The 18,633-nt window shown below is 51.5% G+C and overlaps 1 protein-coding gene across 1 annotated transcript in view; it reads left to right on the top strand.

Moving 5' to 3' along the window:
* The window catches only part of CABLES1 (Cdk5 and Abl enzyme substrate 1), a 110,572-nt gene extending 92,636 nt beyond the window's left edge, over positions 1-17,936 (top strand). Inside the window, exons 9-11 of the mRNA XM_029921575.1 lie at positions 11,626-11,732; positions 13,168-13,375; positions 16,581-17,936. Coding sequence (XP_029777435.1) covers positions 11,626-11,732; positions 13,168-13,375; positions 16,581-16,721 — 456 coding nt within the window. The 3' untranslated portion in view covers positions 16,722-17,936. The remainder of the gene's footprint in view (positions 1-11,625; positions 11,733-13,167; positions 13,376-16,580) is intronic.
* The last annotated feature ends 697 nt before the right edge of the window (positions 17,937-18,633 follow it).

Raw genomic sequence — 18,633 nt, 5'->3', positions numbered from 1 at the left:
ACAGATTTGGCCATTCAGCCAGTACTGACTGAGGCCCTACTATGTGTCAGGCCAGGCGCTTCCGTATATAGTGTGTTTTCCTCAACCTCACAGTGGGTAGGGAAGTCAGACTTTGAACAAGTAAAGGAGACACTACATCAGGAAGAGGGTGAAGAAGAGTGGTTAGGAGATGATGGGGGTGGGGTCGGGGGTGGCAGCTGGAGGTCAGCCTGCAGGAAGGTTCCCCTGAGGGCATGGCACTGGGGGGGAGTGTGAGGGATAAGAAGGAGCAGCCCTGCCAGGCCTTGGTGGGAGGCGCCCATGTGCAAGACGCTAAGGGGTGGAAGAGAGTGTATAAAATCAAGATTTTTAACAGTAAAAGTCACTGTCCTTCCCTCTACGCATGTGCGCACACGTGCACACGCCCACACACGCACACGTGGAGAAGGCAGGCCCACAGAATGGTGATCCTCCTGGCAGCCGTTCTTTGCCTGCTCGGGGCTTGTAATAGGCGCTGACTACCAGGGTAGACAGAGCTACAGGCTTACTTGACCCGGGCTGTTGAAAACCTTCTTGGAAGGTCTGGGGCACATCTTGGCCTATAGATGGGCAGGAAGCCCTCTGCGTAGACAAACCCAGCTTGGAGCTTTCCTCGTGGGATGTGAACCCTCATCATTGGCAGGGCACCCCCTGAAGCAGGACATCAGACCTGGTACAAACCCTGTGCAGCCCGGCTCCGCTCTCCCCTCGCTGGGGCTTCCTGTAGTGGCCGTTGCCGGAGGAGGGCGGGGAAAGGAGGCGCCAGGTTACCGGCTGTGGGCGCAGCACTGTCTGTCTCCCTTAATACCGGCTCCCCAGGCCCATGGGGTCCTGCTGCCTATGCCTGTCTCCCTGCGGTCCCCAGGGCAGCTCAGGTGAGGCCAGCCCAGCAGAGGCCTCAGGTCTGCGAATCAGGGGCTGTTGTCCAGTGTTGTGGAGCGTTCTGTTCCTGTAGAAATTGAGGGGCTGGGATGTTCGTGTGGCCTCTATAGAACCAGGCAACTCTGAAAGCCATGAGCTAAACCTTTCACCCCATCTCCCCCTGCGGCCATTGACTCTTGTGTAAGAGTAACTTACATATGATCGTACACATTTCAAGTGTACAGTTCCATGATTTTTGTAACCTCTGCTTTCATGGAAATAGAACATTTCTTCCCCCTTAGTTCCCCCCTGTCCATGATGCTGTCCTCCCTCCCACCTCCTGGCAAGGCAGCTGCTCTTTTGCTTCTGGCACCATAAATTAGTTTGGCCTCTTGTAGCACTTTAAGGAAGTGGAATTATATACTATGTACTTTTTTTTTTGGGCCCTCCTTCTGTCATAAATTTAGTAGGGGAGCTTCACTCATGTTGCAGTATCAGTAGTTTATGTTTTTTAAAATTGCCGAGTAAGGTTCTACTGTATGGATATACCATAGTTTCCAGTTTAGAGATCCCGTGTCTATTGTTGCTGTGGGCATTCTTCTACATGTCTTGTGTGGACATATATTTTCATTTCTTTCGGATGGATAGATATCTAGGAGTAGGCCGAGTCCTTGTGGAGGTGATGTTAACAAGCCAGAATGTCGTTGGCTGTATGTATATTTTCATTCCTGTGTGTTCTAAGTGTGATATAAAAAGCCACTTGTGTTGCCACAGTTGAAACATGTCTTAAAGTGGGAGCATTCCAGAAGCAAATAATTCCCTGAGGCCTAGAAAGAAGCCTGTTATGTACAGAGTTTAAAGTTTAAAATTGGCCTCACACTCATACGTAACCTTTGATCTACGCAAGTTGCTCTCACTGTTAGCCACCGTCAAAGGGCAAAGGGGAAATTTTGAAGTAAAGAAAAAAAATTCCTGGGCCAGGTCTGGAAACCGAGTCGCAGCTGCAAGTAGGGGCTGTGGTTTGGGCCTGAAAGTTTCTAGACGGTGACCACAGAATGGGAAAGTATTTGAGCCCCCAGGCTACAGGAGGTTCTCAGGGGGCCTTAGCTTAATGATGGTGTTTCTCAGTGCGGTGAGGGCGGGCGTGAGGCCTCGAGTCTGAACCGGGGGCTTCCTGCCTTGTGCGCCGCCTGGCCTGTCATTAAAGTTTCACCAGAGAGTGGTTGTTTATCGTTAGAACCTGGCAGCAGAAGTCAGTCGTGGTTTTGTTTTTTTCTTCCCTTTCTGGGTGTGGAGAGCAATTAAGAGGAGAAAGTAGGCAGAAGAGCTGACTGAGCTCGTGCCAACAAAGTGAACGGGATTTCAATGGATTTCTGGAACCTTTTCCTTTCTCCGGAAGAAGTCCCTCTCGACCTGTTCTGACAGCAGAAAGAAAACCAACTAACAACCTAACCTTTATGATATCCATAAGTCTATCAGTCGTGAGAGGGCATTTCTTGGATTCATCTTCTTGATCAAGTGCCTGTTCTTGCATTTACTTTAATATTATAATCCAAATACTCCTAGAAAAACCTCTCCTTCCTATCCCCCAGACCTCCCCAGTGTTGTGGGAATGTGTCTTAGAACTTTCTCGGCACAATAGGAGATACTGAGCAGTGGAAAATAAAGACTCCGTCAAAGGAAGACTCAGTCAGCCTTCTGTGCGGCAGGCAGCTGGGCCCTGCTTTCCCTCACCCCGTGTCTTTCTCACTGAAAGCTGGCTTCATTTCCTGCACACTTACCTGTCTGCAGTGTGGGTTTATAGAGAAGATGAAGTAGCTTGAGGCCCAGGGGCTCCTCCCTATGTAAGGCCCTCAGGTTTCAAGGCGCTTAAAGCTCATTCAATTCGGGAAACCCTCATTGGGAAAAGGAATGTGTCATTTCTGGACGCTCCAGGGAAGAGCTGTCAGGCACCTGCACAGGAGGTGGGCAAAGGGATCGTGGTCCTGCAGCTTTTGATGCAAGCGTTTAAAGAGGGTCCGCACACAGGTGGGAAGAGGGGCGGTGGGGAAAGGGGGGCCTTAAGCAGGCTCCACACTCCACATAGAGCCCGACTCGGGGCTCAGTCCTATGCCCCTGGGATCCCGATCTGAGCCGGTGTCTACCAAGAGTCAGATGCTCAACCGACTGAGCCACCCAGATGCCCCAAGATAAAATGCCTTTTTAAATGCCCTATTGCATTATGTGATGGGTTTTGGTTTTAGGGGTTTTTTTGGGTGTGTGTGTGAGAGAGAGAGAGACAGAGACAGTTTTTTGGATATAATTCATATATCCTACAGTTCACTTTTTTAAAGTGTTCAAGGGTGTCTGGCTGGCTCAGTCAGTAGAACATGCTACTTTTTTTTATTTTTTATTTTTTGGCATTTTTAAAAATTAATAGTTTTTTATCAAGTTGGTTTCCATATAACACCCAGTGCTCTTCCCCACAAATGCCCCCCCTCCATGATATGTTCTAGCCCCATGTTGGGCATAGAGCCTACTAAGATACAAAAACTTAAAAAAAAATAAATGAAGTTTACAGTTTAGTGGTTTTTAGAATATTCACAAAGTTGTGCAGCCATCACCATAATCAGTTTCAGGACATTTTCATCATCCCCAAAAGAAGCCTCTCTACCCTGCACCCCCTGAGCCCTGGGCAACCAGTAACCTCCTTCCTGTCTCTATGCACTTGTCCATTCTGGACATTTCGTAAGAGTGGAATCATACACACTGTGGCCTTTCCTGTCTGGCTTCTATTTGGCTACTGTTTTCAGCATTTATCCATGCTGTAGTGTGCCTCAGTAGTGTGGTTTTCTTTTAATCATTTTTTCTTATAAAAATAATGCAAAATGAAATAGTAGCTTTACATTTACCCAAGATGTTGTAGCATCTGCTTCCTTACTATGTGTTTGTCTCAGATTTTCAGTGACCATTTTGTGGCTCTTTTGTTTTTTCTAAGCTTAATTTATTTTGAGAGTATGAGCAGGGGAGGGACAGAGAGAGAGAGGGAGAGAGAGAATCCTAATCTCCACACTGACAGCACAGAGCTTGCTTGGAATTCTCTCTCTCTTTCTCTGCCCCACTCATGCTCTCGCTCACTCGCTCTCAAAATAAATAAAACATTCTAAAAAACCATAAAAGTGCATCCAAATACAGTATGTATGTGTGTGAACTCAAAGCCACACCCACCCAGTGTCCTCTCAAGTGAGTGGACTCTAGAAGTTTCTGTAGTACCAGATAAGTATTTGACAAATACCTGAAGCTCTATACCCGCCTTACCCCTCCTGGCAAATCCACGTGGCAGTGTAACCCTGAAGCTAAAGCAGTTTTTCCTGTGTTCTCTCTCCTTGATTTGCAAACGGTTTCATTTTGGTGAGGGAAATTGAAGAGCTGCTCCCCAAAGGGGAAGGGAGGGGGAGTAAATCCCGGATTATGTATTTGGAATCCGATGGGTAGAAATAGTAACAAATGCTGCCCTGGGCTGCGAAGGCCCTCTGCCCATTCCCATAGTTTTCCTTGTGATTTACCGTCCTCTGAGGGAAAAGGAAAAATGCATAGAAGAGCTGAAATGCGCAGCTATTCATGGTTGGATGGATCTAGGCGAGGGCCGCCGCTCTGCCTAATTACCGTAGGGAGCACGGAACATCTGCTTCCCAGGGCCCTGCTGAGCTCGGAGCCCGTGGACGGGGACCGGCGCGCTCAGGCAGAATAGCACCGGCCGTGCGGTGGCTGTTGGTGTTGGAAGGAGCTGCAGAGATCACTGCCCGATATCCCTCCTTCCTTTGGAATGTTCTGCCCCCAGGGGCGCCTGTGACCCAGAGGGGAACCTTTGCAGAGTCCACAGCAAGCCCACATCTGTTCAGAGCTGCTTATAAGAACGCCTGGAGAGATATGCACGACAGGAGGATAGAGAAGAAAGGAGAGAGTTCTCCGGTTCGAAATGGAAGCACCTTTTGTACCGTTTCTGTTGAAACCAGACCAGCTCTGAGCCCCTCTTTGTTCTCCAGCATTGTCATTGGGGTACATGTACCCCACATGCACACCTGCTGCATCAGGGTCTCCCGTTGCATCCAATCCCGCCGTGAGGCCCCCACTGCGCAGCACTGTGACTGGTGCCGAGGGCCAGGTGCGGGCCACGGTCGTTTCCCTCCCTCCTAACATAAATCAATCTCTGTTTTTTAAAGCAAAAGATGTCTCAGTGTGTCCACAATAGATATAGTAGACTTTTCCAGCTAGGTGACTAAGTTCTGGTCTTACCGTCGTTCCCTGTCATCTCGGAAGAGCTCACCGAGCCTTCCTGACTCTGCCTCCCATCTCCGGCAGGCTGGGCCCCTTTCTGAATTGCGTCTCTGGATATTCTGCGTCTGGGATCGTCTCCTCCCAGCTGACCTCCTCTCTTTGCTTGTACGCGGCCGTGCACACACAGCTTCCTCACAGCCAGGCAGCTGCACGGACGTGCACTCCAGCCACCTCTTACCCCGAGACTGGAGCGGCCCCCTCTGCAGAATTGCAAGCACCACAGAGCTGGCACTGTCCCTCTGTCATGCGGCCTGGCCCAGCTGTCAGCCTCTGCCGTGGGCCACAAGGACCCCTACGTCTGGCAAATCCCATGGCCTAGAATCAGGTGTCATTGAAAACAGTGGTCACTTGGTGGTGACCAGACCAAACAGGCACCACAGCGTGGTTATTAGCACTTTGATTTGTAGTGATGTGTCCTGGCAAAACCTGGACATCAGGAGTCTTTACACAGACTCGCAGGAGAGCTGGTGCATAGCATTGGCCTCACTTTTAATTCGTTCTCTCTCGAGCCAGAGGGAATGAGTAACTGGGGGCCCATTGTAACCCTGTGCCTACAGCTCAGCCTCCAGTACCTCTGCCTCTACTCACCTCCATCACTGGAAGGAGGAGAAGTGCCTTCAGGTGGTCAAGAGGTCCAGCCTGTCAAGGTATCAAGGCTCCTCAAGACAAGTAGGACCAAATGGTGGAATTGTGGCTGCTATATTCCAGAGAGTGGTTCTCAATGGGAACTAAAGCAGAGGACAGCAAGGACTGTCTGTAATCTCCTCTGTCACTGCCTGACATAGCGGCCCTGGGCTCAGGGTGGCTCACCCAATACCCTGGTCCATGCTGGGCCAGTAAGGGGCAGTGGGCTCAAGGGTGCAGCATGTAAGGGTCTGGAAGCAGATGGCCACTTTGGGGGCTGCCTACTCAGCTGCCCTGATTGTGTGGCCCAAGCAGCTGAATCTGAGTGGGACCTGAAATAGCCCTGCAGATCTCCGGTTGCTCTGCAGCTTTTGACATAAAGCAGATGATGGAGAAGCCAGAAGAAGAAACTAAAGCACAGAGCACTTAACAGTTTCACTAAATCCTGGCATTCTGGCTCCAGAGTTGGTGATCTTCTCCCACAGAGCCACAGCTCAGAGAAGCAGAGACAAAAGCAAGACCGAAGAGAGAGCCACGGAAAGTGCTCCCTCAGACTGAGGTCAAGGCCAGCAAACACCTGCTGCCCTGTCAGAGCTGAGGCCAGGGGGGGCAGCTACGTCCAGCCTGAGAGGAACAGAGAGGCTGTGTAGCAGCACCATTATGAGCAAGCGTCACTGCACTGGCTTGAATGGTGTCCTCAGAAAAACAGGTTGAGGTCCTAACCCCTAGTACCTCAGAATGTGACCTCATTTAGAAATAGGGTGTTTGCAGATATAAACCAGTTAAGATGAGGTCATACTAGAGTAAGGTGGGCCGTGATCCAGCCTTACGTGATGTCTTTATAAACAGAGGGGACAGCCATGCGAACACAGACACATGGGGAGGATACCACGTGGCGATCAGCAGAGACTACAGTGACGCACGTACGAGCCAGGGGATGCCTGGGTCTACCAGAAGCTAGGAAAGAGCAAGGAAGGATTCTAGCCATAGTTTTAGAGGGAACAGAACCCATCTGAGACTTCTAACCTCCAGCACTGCGAGACCATACATTTCTGTTATTTAAGCCTCACAGTTGATGGTGCTTGGTTACTGCAGCCGCAGGAAACTAACACAACCACTTTCGCATTCTCGGCCTGCCTAAGGTACTCAGACATGACCACAACTCCCCACCATCCTGCTGTCTTGAATCTGGAAGGCGTTTCAGTGCCTCCAAAGCCAGCCTGCCTCACCGCCATTGATGTAAGCAAGTGGACTGAAATGGCAGTGTTGTTGAGCACCTGCCTCAGGTGCAGCGACAGGAAGTCTCCGGGAGGCTGAATGCCCGTCTCCTTCCCCAGATGCCCTTGGACTTGTCAGAGCAGCCACCCTGGAAATGCCAGGCCCAGCTCTCCCACGTCTATCCCGTACCTTCCCTCTCCACACTGTCCTGGAGACTGCCAACCACTTGGAGGTCAGGAAATGACACAGACGGAGGTTTGCAGAGATTTCCCTCACCCCAAGGTGCACCATATCTACTTCAGGCACGACCCAACCAGTAGCCCAGTGGAGGACAAGGCTGCCAGCAGGCTTTCTGTTGCATGCTGGGAGAATAGTGGCAAGGGCATGGCCATACAGCTGGAAGAGGTTGACAGAATGCCACTTCTGCAGCTCTAGAAGATGAACTTGAAGACTTGGCCATCCCTGTAGCTGCCATGTGCCACCCTCACTGGGCCCAGGTACTGGGCCAAGGGATTCACAGCATCAGCTCACTGGCCATGCCTCTGCCCCCCATCTCCAGGGCCAGCCCTGAAATAAATGCACATGTCCATTCCTCCTGCCCTCGAGAAAAGGAGGCCCTTGCTCTGTGTCCTAAGAGCTAGGACAGGGCTGATTGTGAAAACAAGAGTCTCCCTGGAAGGCCTGGGCCCAGGGCTGTAGATGAGCAGGGTTGTGGGTCTTCATGGGGTCCTTCTAAAGCTAGGACTGGTCAGGAAGTGGTGTGTGAGGACACTGGGGCCTTTAGAGGACTCGGCAGCTCTGCCCTTACCCCATACCTGCCCGGTGAGATTCACTTAGGTTGGCAGTCAGTACCATCAGCAAAAGTAGTGTGTACATCAGTTGTGGTTCAGTTACGAAGAAGAGCATCTTCACGAGCTAGTTAACAAAGAAAAGGGTTTATTACAGGACACTAACAGTTTCTAGAATCACTAGGGAGGCTGACAAGACAGCCTAAGCTGGGGTTTCAGGAATGTTCTTGAGCCCATGCTGCAAAGCCAGGCCAGCAGGGGAGCTGTGCCTCACCTCATCCTAGATCAGGGTCCCCCATTGCTTGGGAAGCTACATCAGCTGCTGGTTTCAGGCACAATGGTGTTTCCACTTCCAGGAAGCTGCCCCTGGCTTCAGATCCATGCTGCCCTGTGTGGTCTATACTGGCAGAGTGGAAAACCAGGACTCCTGCCATGACTTTTCTTAGTAGCAGGATCAGCAGAAGCATGGCCTCTGCCTCAGTGCTGCCTCCTCGTGCTGGTGCACCGGACAGGAAGCACCAGATCGTATTTGGAATCCCAGCTGCAGAGCAGTAGAAAATATGGCGAGAGGCGTGTCCCGGGAGAGGACTACGTATCCGGGCCGCAGGGTGTGTGAAGGTGAATCCCTGGGACAGCAGCCTGGCTGTTGGGGTTTGGGAAGATGATCCTGCACAAGCGGCTCCAGGCCCCATCCTGGATGGGTGCTAGCCAGGCTGGGGGACTCTGATGCGTAGGAAAGTCACCTGGGCAACGTCACGATGCGGATCCAGGGCCCCACCCTCATACCCTGACACCATGCGCCTGGAGCAGAACCCTGTTTTCTGCCATCTCCCATTTCCGTGTTCTTGATAAAACTCTCCAGGGTCCCTTAGGTACATCCTGTTCTCTTTGATCTTCAGTGTAAACCTATGAAGCGTCCACAGGAGGTATTCTTCCCTTGTTTCAGAGACGGGAAGATGAGGCCCAGGGAGGTCAGACGTCTTTCTCAGAGTTGCCCAGCCTGCTGAAAGCAGAGCTGCCGACCACCACCCAGCCCTTGCCGCCTGCTGGCAGTCTCGAGCTGTCCACTGCTCTCATGTCAGCCTGATAGAGAGTGGAAACCCGTGAAGGCAGTGCATGTGGCGAGCTGGGAGACGCGGCTCCCAGTGCCAGCCCTGCCCCTTCACCCCCCTGAGCCTCTGCTTCCACATCTGTGAGATGAGGGGGCTGGAACGCACCTACAAGCCACGTGTGTGGCAGCGAGGGAGCAAGCAGTGCTGTGTGATCTACATAGAAGACCAAGGAAAGTGGGGCTGCTATGGGTGCCACAGAGAAGGATCCAGACCACCCCTTCCCGCTCCAGGATTTCCTTGCTTGGGCTCCCAGGGCTTCGGTCCCCAACAGGGGCCCATGAGTCTTTGCTTGAGCCTGCTCACGTCACAGCAAATGTTGAGACTTTCATCCGCTGAGGAAGAGTAGGAGAGGCTGTCTCTCAGAGTTCAGGGTGCCTGGCGGGGGCGGGGAGGAGGTAGAAGACAGAGGAAGGGGTGCTGGGTATTTAGGAAACAGAAGGATTGGCTGATTGGCCGGCGGGTCCAGCCTGAGATAAGAGTGTGAGATGTAGTTCCTCATTCTGCCGGTTTCCTAAGTGAAAAATCTTACATCCTGTTCAGCCGAGAGGAGACATTTGTCTGGGATGGCAAGCCATCCTGGAGGGCTGCCACAGGGGAAGCGTTCGCTCTGCCAGACCTTGGCAGGAAGTGGCCTCCATAAAGTCCCATGCGCCTCCGCCCCCCCCAGCAGAACACCACCGCACATGGGTGTGTGCACACGTATGTTTGCACACTGCTGCCTCGCTGCCACTCCCCTGCCCCTTGCCAGCACATCGCAGGTGCACATGACAGCTACCAGAACAGGTATGTCCTGGGCCAGCTGACAGCCTTCATGATAGGGCCAGAAAGACATGGCTCCAAGGAAGAACTCATGGCATTGCAGCGAGTCCACTTCCGCCCAGGGTTTGAGAAAGTTCTGAACAAGTTTGGTGGAACTGTTTGAGATCCTGTTGCTCTGGTTTGTTTCTACTCCCCAAAGCTGCTGTTAAGACGGTGCTGTTAGGATCAGTATGGATTTGGACATGCTTGCTCTTTGTTTTCTCTGGGTTACTAACTGACCCCAGAGGCATTCCATGTGCCCCTGCTAAAATCCTGTCCATCCAGGGGCGCTTGGCTGGCTCAGTCGGTAGAGCATGCAGCTCTTTATCTTGGAGTTGAGAGTTTGAGCCCCACTTTGAGTGTAGAGATCACTTAAGAATAAAAAAAAATCCTAAAGAAAATAAAAATAACATCCTGCCCAACCAAGCATCTTCTGAGTAGAGGTGTTTACAGGTAGCTGCCAACCTTTGTTAGAGCCACGGAGGAAACCTTTGACGCATCTTCTGGAAAAGGCCAGGCTGTTCCCCACGAAGAGGCTGGCGGCAGATTCTGTGGGAATGGCTGTCTCGTCGGAATGTTTCTTCTTGCTCTCGATTTGCCTGGTGAAGGCTGTTGCCTACGGCCAGCCGGAAGAGGCATCGTGCCTTGTTGCTACCCTTTGAAAGCACGCTTGTGAGATAGAGTGAGGCTAACCTGGTGAGACCGAGCCAGAGACTGTGTAGAGCACAGATGAGCAGGGAAACCTGGGTACTCAGAAGAGGCTCGGAGGAACCTGTCTTAAGGATGGATAGGATTAGAAAGGGGGAGGGGAGGGGCACCTGGCTGGCCTAGTCGGTAGAGCTTGCCACTCTTATCTAGGGGTTGTGAGTTCAAGCCCCAGGTTGGGCGTGGAGCCTGCTAAAGGTGGGGAAGGGAGGAGGAAGAGGAGGAAACCCAAGGTTTAAAGGACTGTTAGTGGTAGTTGACATCAGGTATATATAATGGAATATTATTCAGCCTTACAAAGGAAGGGGATTGTGACCCCTGCACTGTGGTTGAACGTGGAGAACATGATGGTGAGTGAAAAAAGCCAGGCACAAAAGGACACGTGCTGTGTGATCCCACGTGAATGAGGTACTTAGAGAAGTCCAGTTCGGAGAGAAAAAGCAGAATGGTGGTGTCAGGAGGAGCCGGGGTTGGGCGGTGGTTTAGGGCCCTGTTTAACGGGTGCAGAGTTTGGATTTTCCAAGAGGGATGAAAGTCTTGGAGATGGACAGTGGTGATGGTTGTGAAACGCGAATGTACTTACTTCATGCCACTGAGCTGCACACTTTTCAATGCTTAATATGGTAAACTTTATGGGATGCTTATTTTGCCACAATTTTTAAAAATGAGAGCTAACATTTATTGAGCGCTTGCTGTATGCCACATGCTGCACAGAGTACTTTCCTTTTCCCATCATTCTCCAAATAGCCATGTGAAGTAGGCAGGGTAACTGTCTTCATTTCACAGAGATGGAACCCAGTGTTTGGGTTTAGGTGTCCCACAGCCAGACGACTAGTTAAGGGTGGATTGAACCCATGTATATGGTCCACACCCAATGATGTAAAAGCTGTGCTGTGTGAATAACAGGCTGAAACACAGGAACTGAAAGAGGGGCTGCCCCCCTCCAGATTCTGACTTCTGATTAACTCGAGACCAGGGTTTTCAGAGGCCACCGGGTGCCGTTGTAGCAGGGATTCTGTGTACCTCCAGAGGCCATGTCCAGTGCAGGGCCCTTGCACTGGCTCTCCTGTGGTCCTCCCCATTGCTTGGTGTTCTCAGAAGTTGTGAGGTGGCCATAACGTGTACATAGTTGCTACCAGGACCCTTATTTTAAGGAGTGACCCAGGTTGTCTGATGTGTTACAGACCACCGTCATTGACTACGTGAAGCCCTCTGATCTCAAGAAGGACATGAATGAGACCTTCAAGGAGAAATTTCCTCACATTAAATTAACACTCAGCAAAATAAGGAGGTATGTAAGGATCGACATCTACTTGAACTTTCCATTCAGAGTCTCTCTTGGCATGCATTAAGGTCACGCTTTGTGACGGTTCTTCCTGTAGTTCTGGGGAAAGAAAACACAGGCACATTCAGCAAAACGAGGCTCATCCAATGCTGGCTGACCCTCATGTCCTTGAGTGAGAGCCAAGGGAAGCAGGACCGATGGCAGAGCTCTTGACATGAGCTCTGACATAGGTGTGGGGGTAGTTTCCTTTTTTTTTTTTTTTAATTTTTTAAAGTTATTTTTGAGAGAGACAGCATGAGCAGGGGAGGGTCCAAGAGAGAGGGAGACACAGAGTCTGAAGCAGGCTCTAGGCCCTGAGCTAGCTGTCAGCACACAGCCCGACACAGGGCTCAAACCGACGAACTGTGAGAGTGTGACCTGAGCCAAAGCCGGACACCTAACCGACTAAGCCACCCAGGTGCCCCTGGGGGTAGTTTCCTTTAGTGAAAGAATGAGTTCATACTATCTGAAGCTCATCGGTTCAGTGAGAGTTACATTACAGAAAACTCAGAATAGGAAACATACCGTTCCCTGTTTTCTCCGATGCAGACAAAACAGAAAAGAGTAGGCATCACAGCGTTTGAAATCTTGCTTCACCCAGTCATCCACCCAAGAGTTGACAGCCAAGCTGGACCTTGAAGCCATTAGTAAAATCGCCAAAGTGAAATCAAGCCCATATCTCCCCTACAGCTGACTGGCTTGACTTTGTGGTGACCCACATCTGCCTGGCTGGGGAGGAGCTGGCCGGTGCTGGCTCTGTGTGCCAGGGCAGACCTTCAGTGCACGTGGTGATGGGGGCTGGACTCCATGCCAGCACGGGGTTGGAGGATGTGCCAATATTTGCATGCTCTGTCTCCCAACACTGATTTGATTCTGGCATGTCTCGAGTCAGAGACGTGAGAAAAATGAAGTTTCCACACTTTGTCCGTTTGCTGGGCAGCGTTCCTGCGCACGCTGGCTATTGTGCTGTTAGCCTCACCCCTCTTCTGCCATGGTCTTGAACATAACCGATACTCAGCCGTTGACAACAAGCACCTAATATGTTTCTAAAAGTGTCTCTCTGGAATGATCATAGTTCCTTCTCATAGTTTTCCTCTTCCCTTTGGACAGCTCGACGCCTAGTTTCCAGAGCCCCTCAGATACCACCTGGGTTCACTGTGGTCCTCTGTGTCCCTTATTGACACTGTCTGTACAATTCCAACCACAGAGAAGAGCCCCAGCAGCTTGTCTGTTGCCCACACGTAATGGAATTTTCTTACTCCTAGAGATTTGGTTCCATTCCACGTCACCATTCTGGGAATGAGAAAAAGGAAATGCTTTCAGGATGGATTAATGTTTTTCTTTGGGGTCCTCTGAAACTCCCAAGTTCTAATAATCTTCCTTTCTTCCTGTCTTTCTCTAGTCTAAAGCGAGAGATGCGGAAGCTTGCCCAGGAGGACTGCGGCTTTGAGGAGTCCACGGTGGCCATGGCCTTTGTCTATTTTGAGAAACTCGCCCTCAAGGGAAAGCTAAACAAACAGAACCGGAAGCTTTGTGCCGGAGCATGTGTACTATTAGCGGCCAAAATCGGAAGTGACCTCAAAAAACACGAAGTCAAGCATTTAATTGACGTAAGTGACCTGAGTCCTGTTGGCTGCGGGAGCACCTGGGAAGAGCCTGGTCGGTGATCCTGCCCAGAATTCCGATTGTTAGTGCTCACTGCGAGACCAGGGCCATGAGGTCATCCCACAGAGGCTGTTGGGCCCCACATCTCAGGCTGTGCTAGAATAGAGGGACGATCCCTTTGACAAGGTCCCCCTATTGGGTCTGGCCATAAACATCAATTTTCAGACACCAAGAGGGATGAAATTCTTCTCAGAGCCACAGAAGCCACTGTAATGGGAAGGGGACTTGTAGGCAGTGTGACCTGTAGCATGTCCATCAGACACATTGGCTCAACAGACCTTGGCTTCCTGTGGCCTTAGTTGCCTCCTCTTTGGGGAGTGGTGTGGGTTTGATTGAGTGGTATCTTCTTTTAAAGGGGAGCCCCATAACAGCAAGGAAACCCTGATCTTGGATGGATATGTGAATGCCTGTTTTAAAATACAGTGTAGGGGCGCCTGGATGGCTCAGTCGGTTGAGCGTCCAACTTCGGCTCAGGTCATGATCTCCCAGCTTGTGGGTTCGAGCCCCGTGTCAGGCTCCGTGCTGGCAGCTCAGAGCCTGGAGCCTGCTTCCAATTCTGTGCGTCCCTCTCTCTCTCTCTCTCTGCCCCTCCCTTGCTCATGATCTGTCTCACTCTGTCTCTCAAAAAAAAAAAAATACAGTGTAGAATAGATCAGGAGATGCTTGCCATTGAAAAGTCAGCTTATCACAGTTCCCAAGTATCTTAGCTCGATCTGCCATAACAAAATAACAGACTGGGTGGCTTACACATTGGCTTCTCCCAGTCCTGGAGGCCGGGAAGTCCAAGACCAGGGTGCCAGCTGCTTCAGCTCCTGGTGAGAGCTGTTTCCTGGGCTTGTGGACAGCTGCCTCCTTGCATGTCCTCACCTGGCAGAGCAAGCAGGCTCCCTGGTCTCCACTTACAGGGGCCCCGATCGCGCTGTGAGGCCTCCACGCATCAGCTCCTCCACCTGGCCACGTCCCAAAGCCCCCCACTTAATACCATGCTGGAGGATGGGGGGCACCATCTGTGGGGGGCCATGTGGGGAAGTATCAGGGTTGGTCAGGAGGTGGAGAGAAGCGGGGAACTAGAGGCAGGAGTCTTTACTATGGCTCCCCCAGGAAGGACCAGGCAAGGCAGCCGAAGTAGGCTTGGGACTGGCTAGACCAGTTTCAGGGGCCTTTAGGGGATGGGGGCTGCCCTACTTACCTCCCTGGCCCTGGGTCCTTAGGGCAGGTGGATAGAGGCCCAGGGAAGGTTGGGGTGCGGGCCTTGGATCGGTTGGCTTAAGAAAGGGGTGCCCCCAGGAAGGTTGTGTGCCCTCTCCGGGAATTGGCTCACCCTGAGAGTGGCCGTCCCTCCGGGATCAGCAAGGCCCTGATGTGGCAAAGGAGACAGAGCAGAAAGGGAGTTAATGTAGGAACTCCCCACATAAGGAAGAGCATTCTTTTTTGCTTTAATTTACCGTTTTAATTATTTGTAAGTGTACAGTTCAGTGGTATTAAGTACTCCTGCTGTCGTGTGGCCATCACCACTGTCCTGCACCAGAACCTTTTCATCTCGCAAAACTGAAACTCTGACCTCATGAAGCAATCTCCCCCCACCCTCCCCTCCCAAGCCCTGGCCACCAGCATTCTGCTTTCTGCCTCTCTGAACTAGTCTGCTCTTGGTATCTCCTGGAAGTGGAATCACACACGGTGTGTCTTTTGTGACTAGCTTGATCTCCTAGCTTTAGGTCTTCGAGAGTCATCCATTTTGTAATACGTGCTAGAATTTCCTTCCTCCTTAAGCCTACACAATATTCCACTATATGTGTCTTCCCCATTTTGTTCATCTATTCATCCATCGATGGAAGAGTGTTCTTTGCTTTGCTGCTTCTAAGAAATGGGGCATTAGTTAGTATATACATAAGTATATACTGTACCAGCATCCTTTAGCTTGCAAAGTACATACTTTTAGGAACATGGAGGGGATCTTTGGTTACCAGATCTGAGAATCAGCAGGTTTATATCGATATTAGCTGAACTAACCTTGACAAGTGTGCAGTTATGCACATTTATCTGTCGCTGAGTAATAGGCAGTACAGCTGATCGTGTGTCCCCACAGGGACCCAGCCCTGTTCTAATCAGTGGCCACCAGTGGCTCTGCTGGGGAGACTGACCCCAAACCTGCAATTAAGCCAGAGCAGAATGTGCCTTGGCAAAAACAAGGCCCCCCCCTTCCCCCTTCCCCCCATCCCCCCAGTCATTCTTCATTTCTCCTCCAGCAGCACCCACAGCTGGGTGGCCGGGCTCCACTCCACACCACACTGTCTGCATCCCCTGCCCTGAAAGGTGAAGTCGTTTCTGTTCCTGCCATACCACCAATGGGACAAAGATGACAAGGCCTCAGTGTTGGGTCACGTGGAAAGGCGTGGAGCACAGTGCTCTGTACCTTTCTTCCACACCATGTATATGTGTGTGACCTTCTCATTTTTTCCCATTGTGGAGGCGGCCAGGGTTGTGCCCCGTGGTGTGTGTTCCAGTGCCAGCGGGGAGCCCCTGGGTGCAAGCTGAACACAGGCGCGTGCTCCAGCCGTTCACATCCACCGCTCAGGCTGTGTGACGCCATCTCAGCAGCTCTTGGGTCCCCGCGGGTGAAAGGACCGAACTACAGAGTCCGCCTGCACGATCCTGAACTTCGCAGCTGCTCATTGCTGTTGAAGATGATGTGCGATCTTTTTAGTCTTCCCTCTAAGCCTGAATAAGCTACTTGTAACAGGGAGAGTTTGAATCTCAAGTGAGTTGGTATCTCAGTGTTGCAATTTACTGTCCATTTCACCTTTGGCCCAACTGTTTACCCTCGACCCTATTTTCTCTTCTCTGTAAAGTGGACATAACTGTCACATTGACCTTCCAAGATTAGTCAGAGGTTAAATGAAGTCATGGGATGTACATCAGGCTCCCAGCAGACTGTGGGTCCTCGGGGGTTCGATTCTTCCACCCGGACTGAGTGGGAAGTACACCGAAAGCCCCCCACCCCACCCCACCCCCGCTGTTCTTCCTTCACACCCGTAACTGTTTCCCTGTAAACACTCACTGGCTGGTGGGTAGAGAGTGTCCATGTGGAGAAGGCCTAGGACTTGGATTTCAAAGCTGAAATGCTCTTGGTTTCCTTTATTTCTGTTGCAGAAACTGGAAGAGAAGTTCCGGCTGAATAGACGCGAGCTGATTGCCTTTGAATTCCCAGTGTTAGTGGCCTTGGAATTTGCTCTTCATCTGCCAGAGCACGAGGTCATGCCCCATTACAGACGCCTGGTGCAGAGCTCCTAGCACAGGCCCCACGGAGGGCCAGGACCGCTTCCTCTGAGCTTGCAGAAGAGCACTTACTACTGGAAATACAAAAATAGAACTCGACACACCAGCCTTTTCTCCTCTCCACATGTTTTCATGTAGAAGCAGTACCGGAAACTATTCAGGGAGTCTTGGTCTGGCTAGCTGGGATGAGCCGGGAGCGGTTATTACCCAGCAGGGGAAGGGGAGAACGGTGCGCAAGATGGCACAGGGCCTTCAGCCTTCCCCCTGGCGAGACTCCGCGGCTGTCCCCTCCCTGCTGTCCCCGGGCACCCATGGACCTCGCCCGTGTGGTGCAGACCTGGTCCGACGCCATGCAAAGTTGCAGAGCAGGTGGGGCGGGGGGAGAGAATGGACAGCAGCCGGGGGAACGCTTTTAAAACGTCCCCTCACTGTGTCAGAAGAGTGTGCCAATCTATTTTCGTATCAGCTCTTGGAAGTGCACTTCTCCCCGGAGCGTGTGAGTGTGAGAACGTGTGTGTCTGCCGCTACACATCAGTGCCCAGAGCCGGTGCCGCACGCTGGAGGGCAGACCTCCTCCTGGGGTCGCGAGCTGGGCTGACAGTCGGCAGTTAGTTCTAGATCATCTCTGAATGGCACTCACTCTCTTCACTCCACACCAGACTGTCTGGCATCCCCTGCCCTGAAAGGTGAAGTCGTTTCCTCCCCTACCACCAATGGGACAAAGATGACAAGGTCTCGGCATTGGGTTGCGTGGAAAGGCATAGAGCACAGTGCTGTGTACCTTTCTGCCGCCACGCCATGTGTATATGTGTGACCTTCGCACTTTTCCCCTGTGGAGGCGGCTGGGGTTGTGCTCCGTGGTGTGTATTTCTGTACTCTATGTTAGAGTGCATAATAAGCACGTTGATTGTGCTATATATATATATATAAATGTTTTATAAAAATCCAGAGTAAGGTAAGACGCATGATGGGTGTTTCGAGGCTTTTGATGGCTGGAAGCAACTGCTCTTTGAGTTGCGGTTCAGTAACCTGAGGGGACGGTGACTTAGCATCTGCCCCATACGCACGGCTGTCTGTGCTGACTTGGAACTGTAGCTTGTCTGGACTGACTGAGATGACGTCCCCATACCAGCCCCTCGCAGCCACGAGAGGGGTGCCTGCTGGAGGCCACCTGCCTGAAGATAGCCGTGGCCATATAAAAAGAGAATTAAAGTATTTTGTTTCTATATACGTGTGTGTATGTGTGTGTGTGTAGATACAGATGCGTCACCGGTCACCCGTTGCCCTGCCACCACCCCCACCCACACACAGATCGGGAGCATCTTGTGTCACACCAGAGAAAGGGTGACAGGAACGCTGAGCATGCACGGCTTTGGCTAGAAGAGCTGAAAAACTCAACACACAGGACAGGAATTCAAGGAACGGCAGGGGAGAGGACAGATCAAATACCCCCCTTCTGCAGAGTCCTTGATGTAATTGAATTTAGTACTGAATGCTTTGCCAACGTATTTCCTTGGCTGAATTCAGTTGGGAGACAGCTGGGAGCTATGATGACCCTGACCTCTAAGTACACGTGTAAGCGACACCCAAGGTTTATGAAGCAAATTGGGAACAAAGCACAGAGTGGAGCATCTCCGTCACCTGAAAGAAACATGCTCTTGACCTTCCTCTCCTGGTGTCTGTCACTTGCTCTCTGACGAGCCACCCCAGGCCTGCTCGGCTCCCTGGGGAGCACCTGGCAGATGGAAAGCCTTTCTGCAGAGCAGGGCCCCTGGCAGCTAAGCTTGCCCATGGAGCTCCCCACTGCCCATCTGCCTTGAATCCCCTGCCAGGCTCAGGGGGACGTCTAATGGGTCACACATACCACCAGGGTCCTTCCTGAGTCTTAAAATCAGGCCAGTATTTTTTAATGTGGGGCTGTTTGGTT

Source organism: Suricata suricatta, chromosome 14 (genome assembly GCF_006229205.1).
Source record: "Suricata suricatta isolate VVHF042 chromosome 14, meerkat_22Aug2017_6uvM2_HiC, whole genome shotgun sequence".
Taxonomy (NCBI): Eukaryota; Metazoa; Chordata; class Mammalia; order Carnivora; family Herpestidae; genus Suricata; species Suricata suricatta.
The sequence above is the reverse complement of the archived record's forward strand: the minus strand, read 5'-3'. Positions and strand labels throughout refer to the sequence as shown.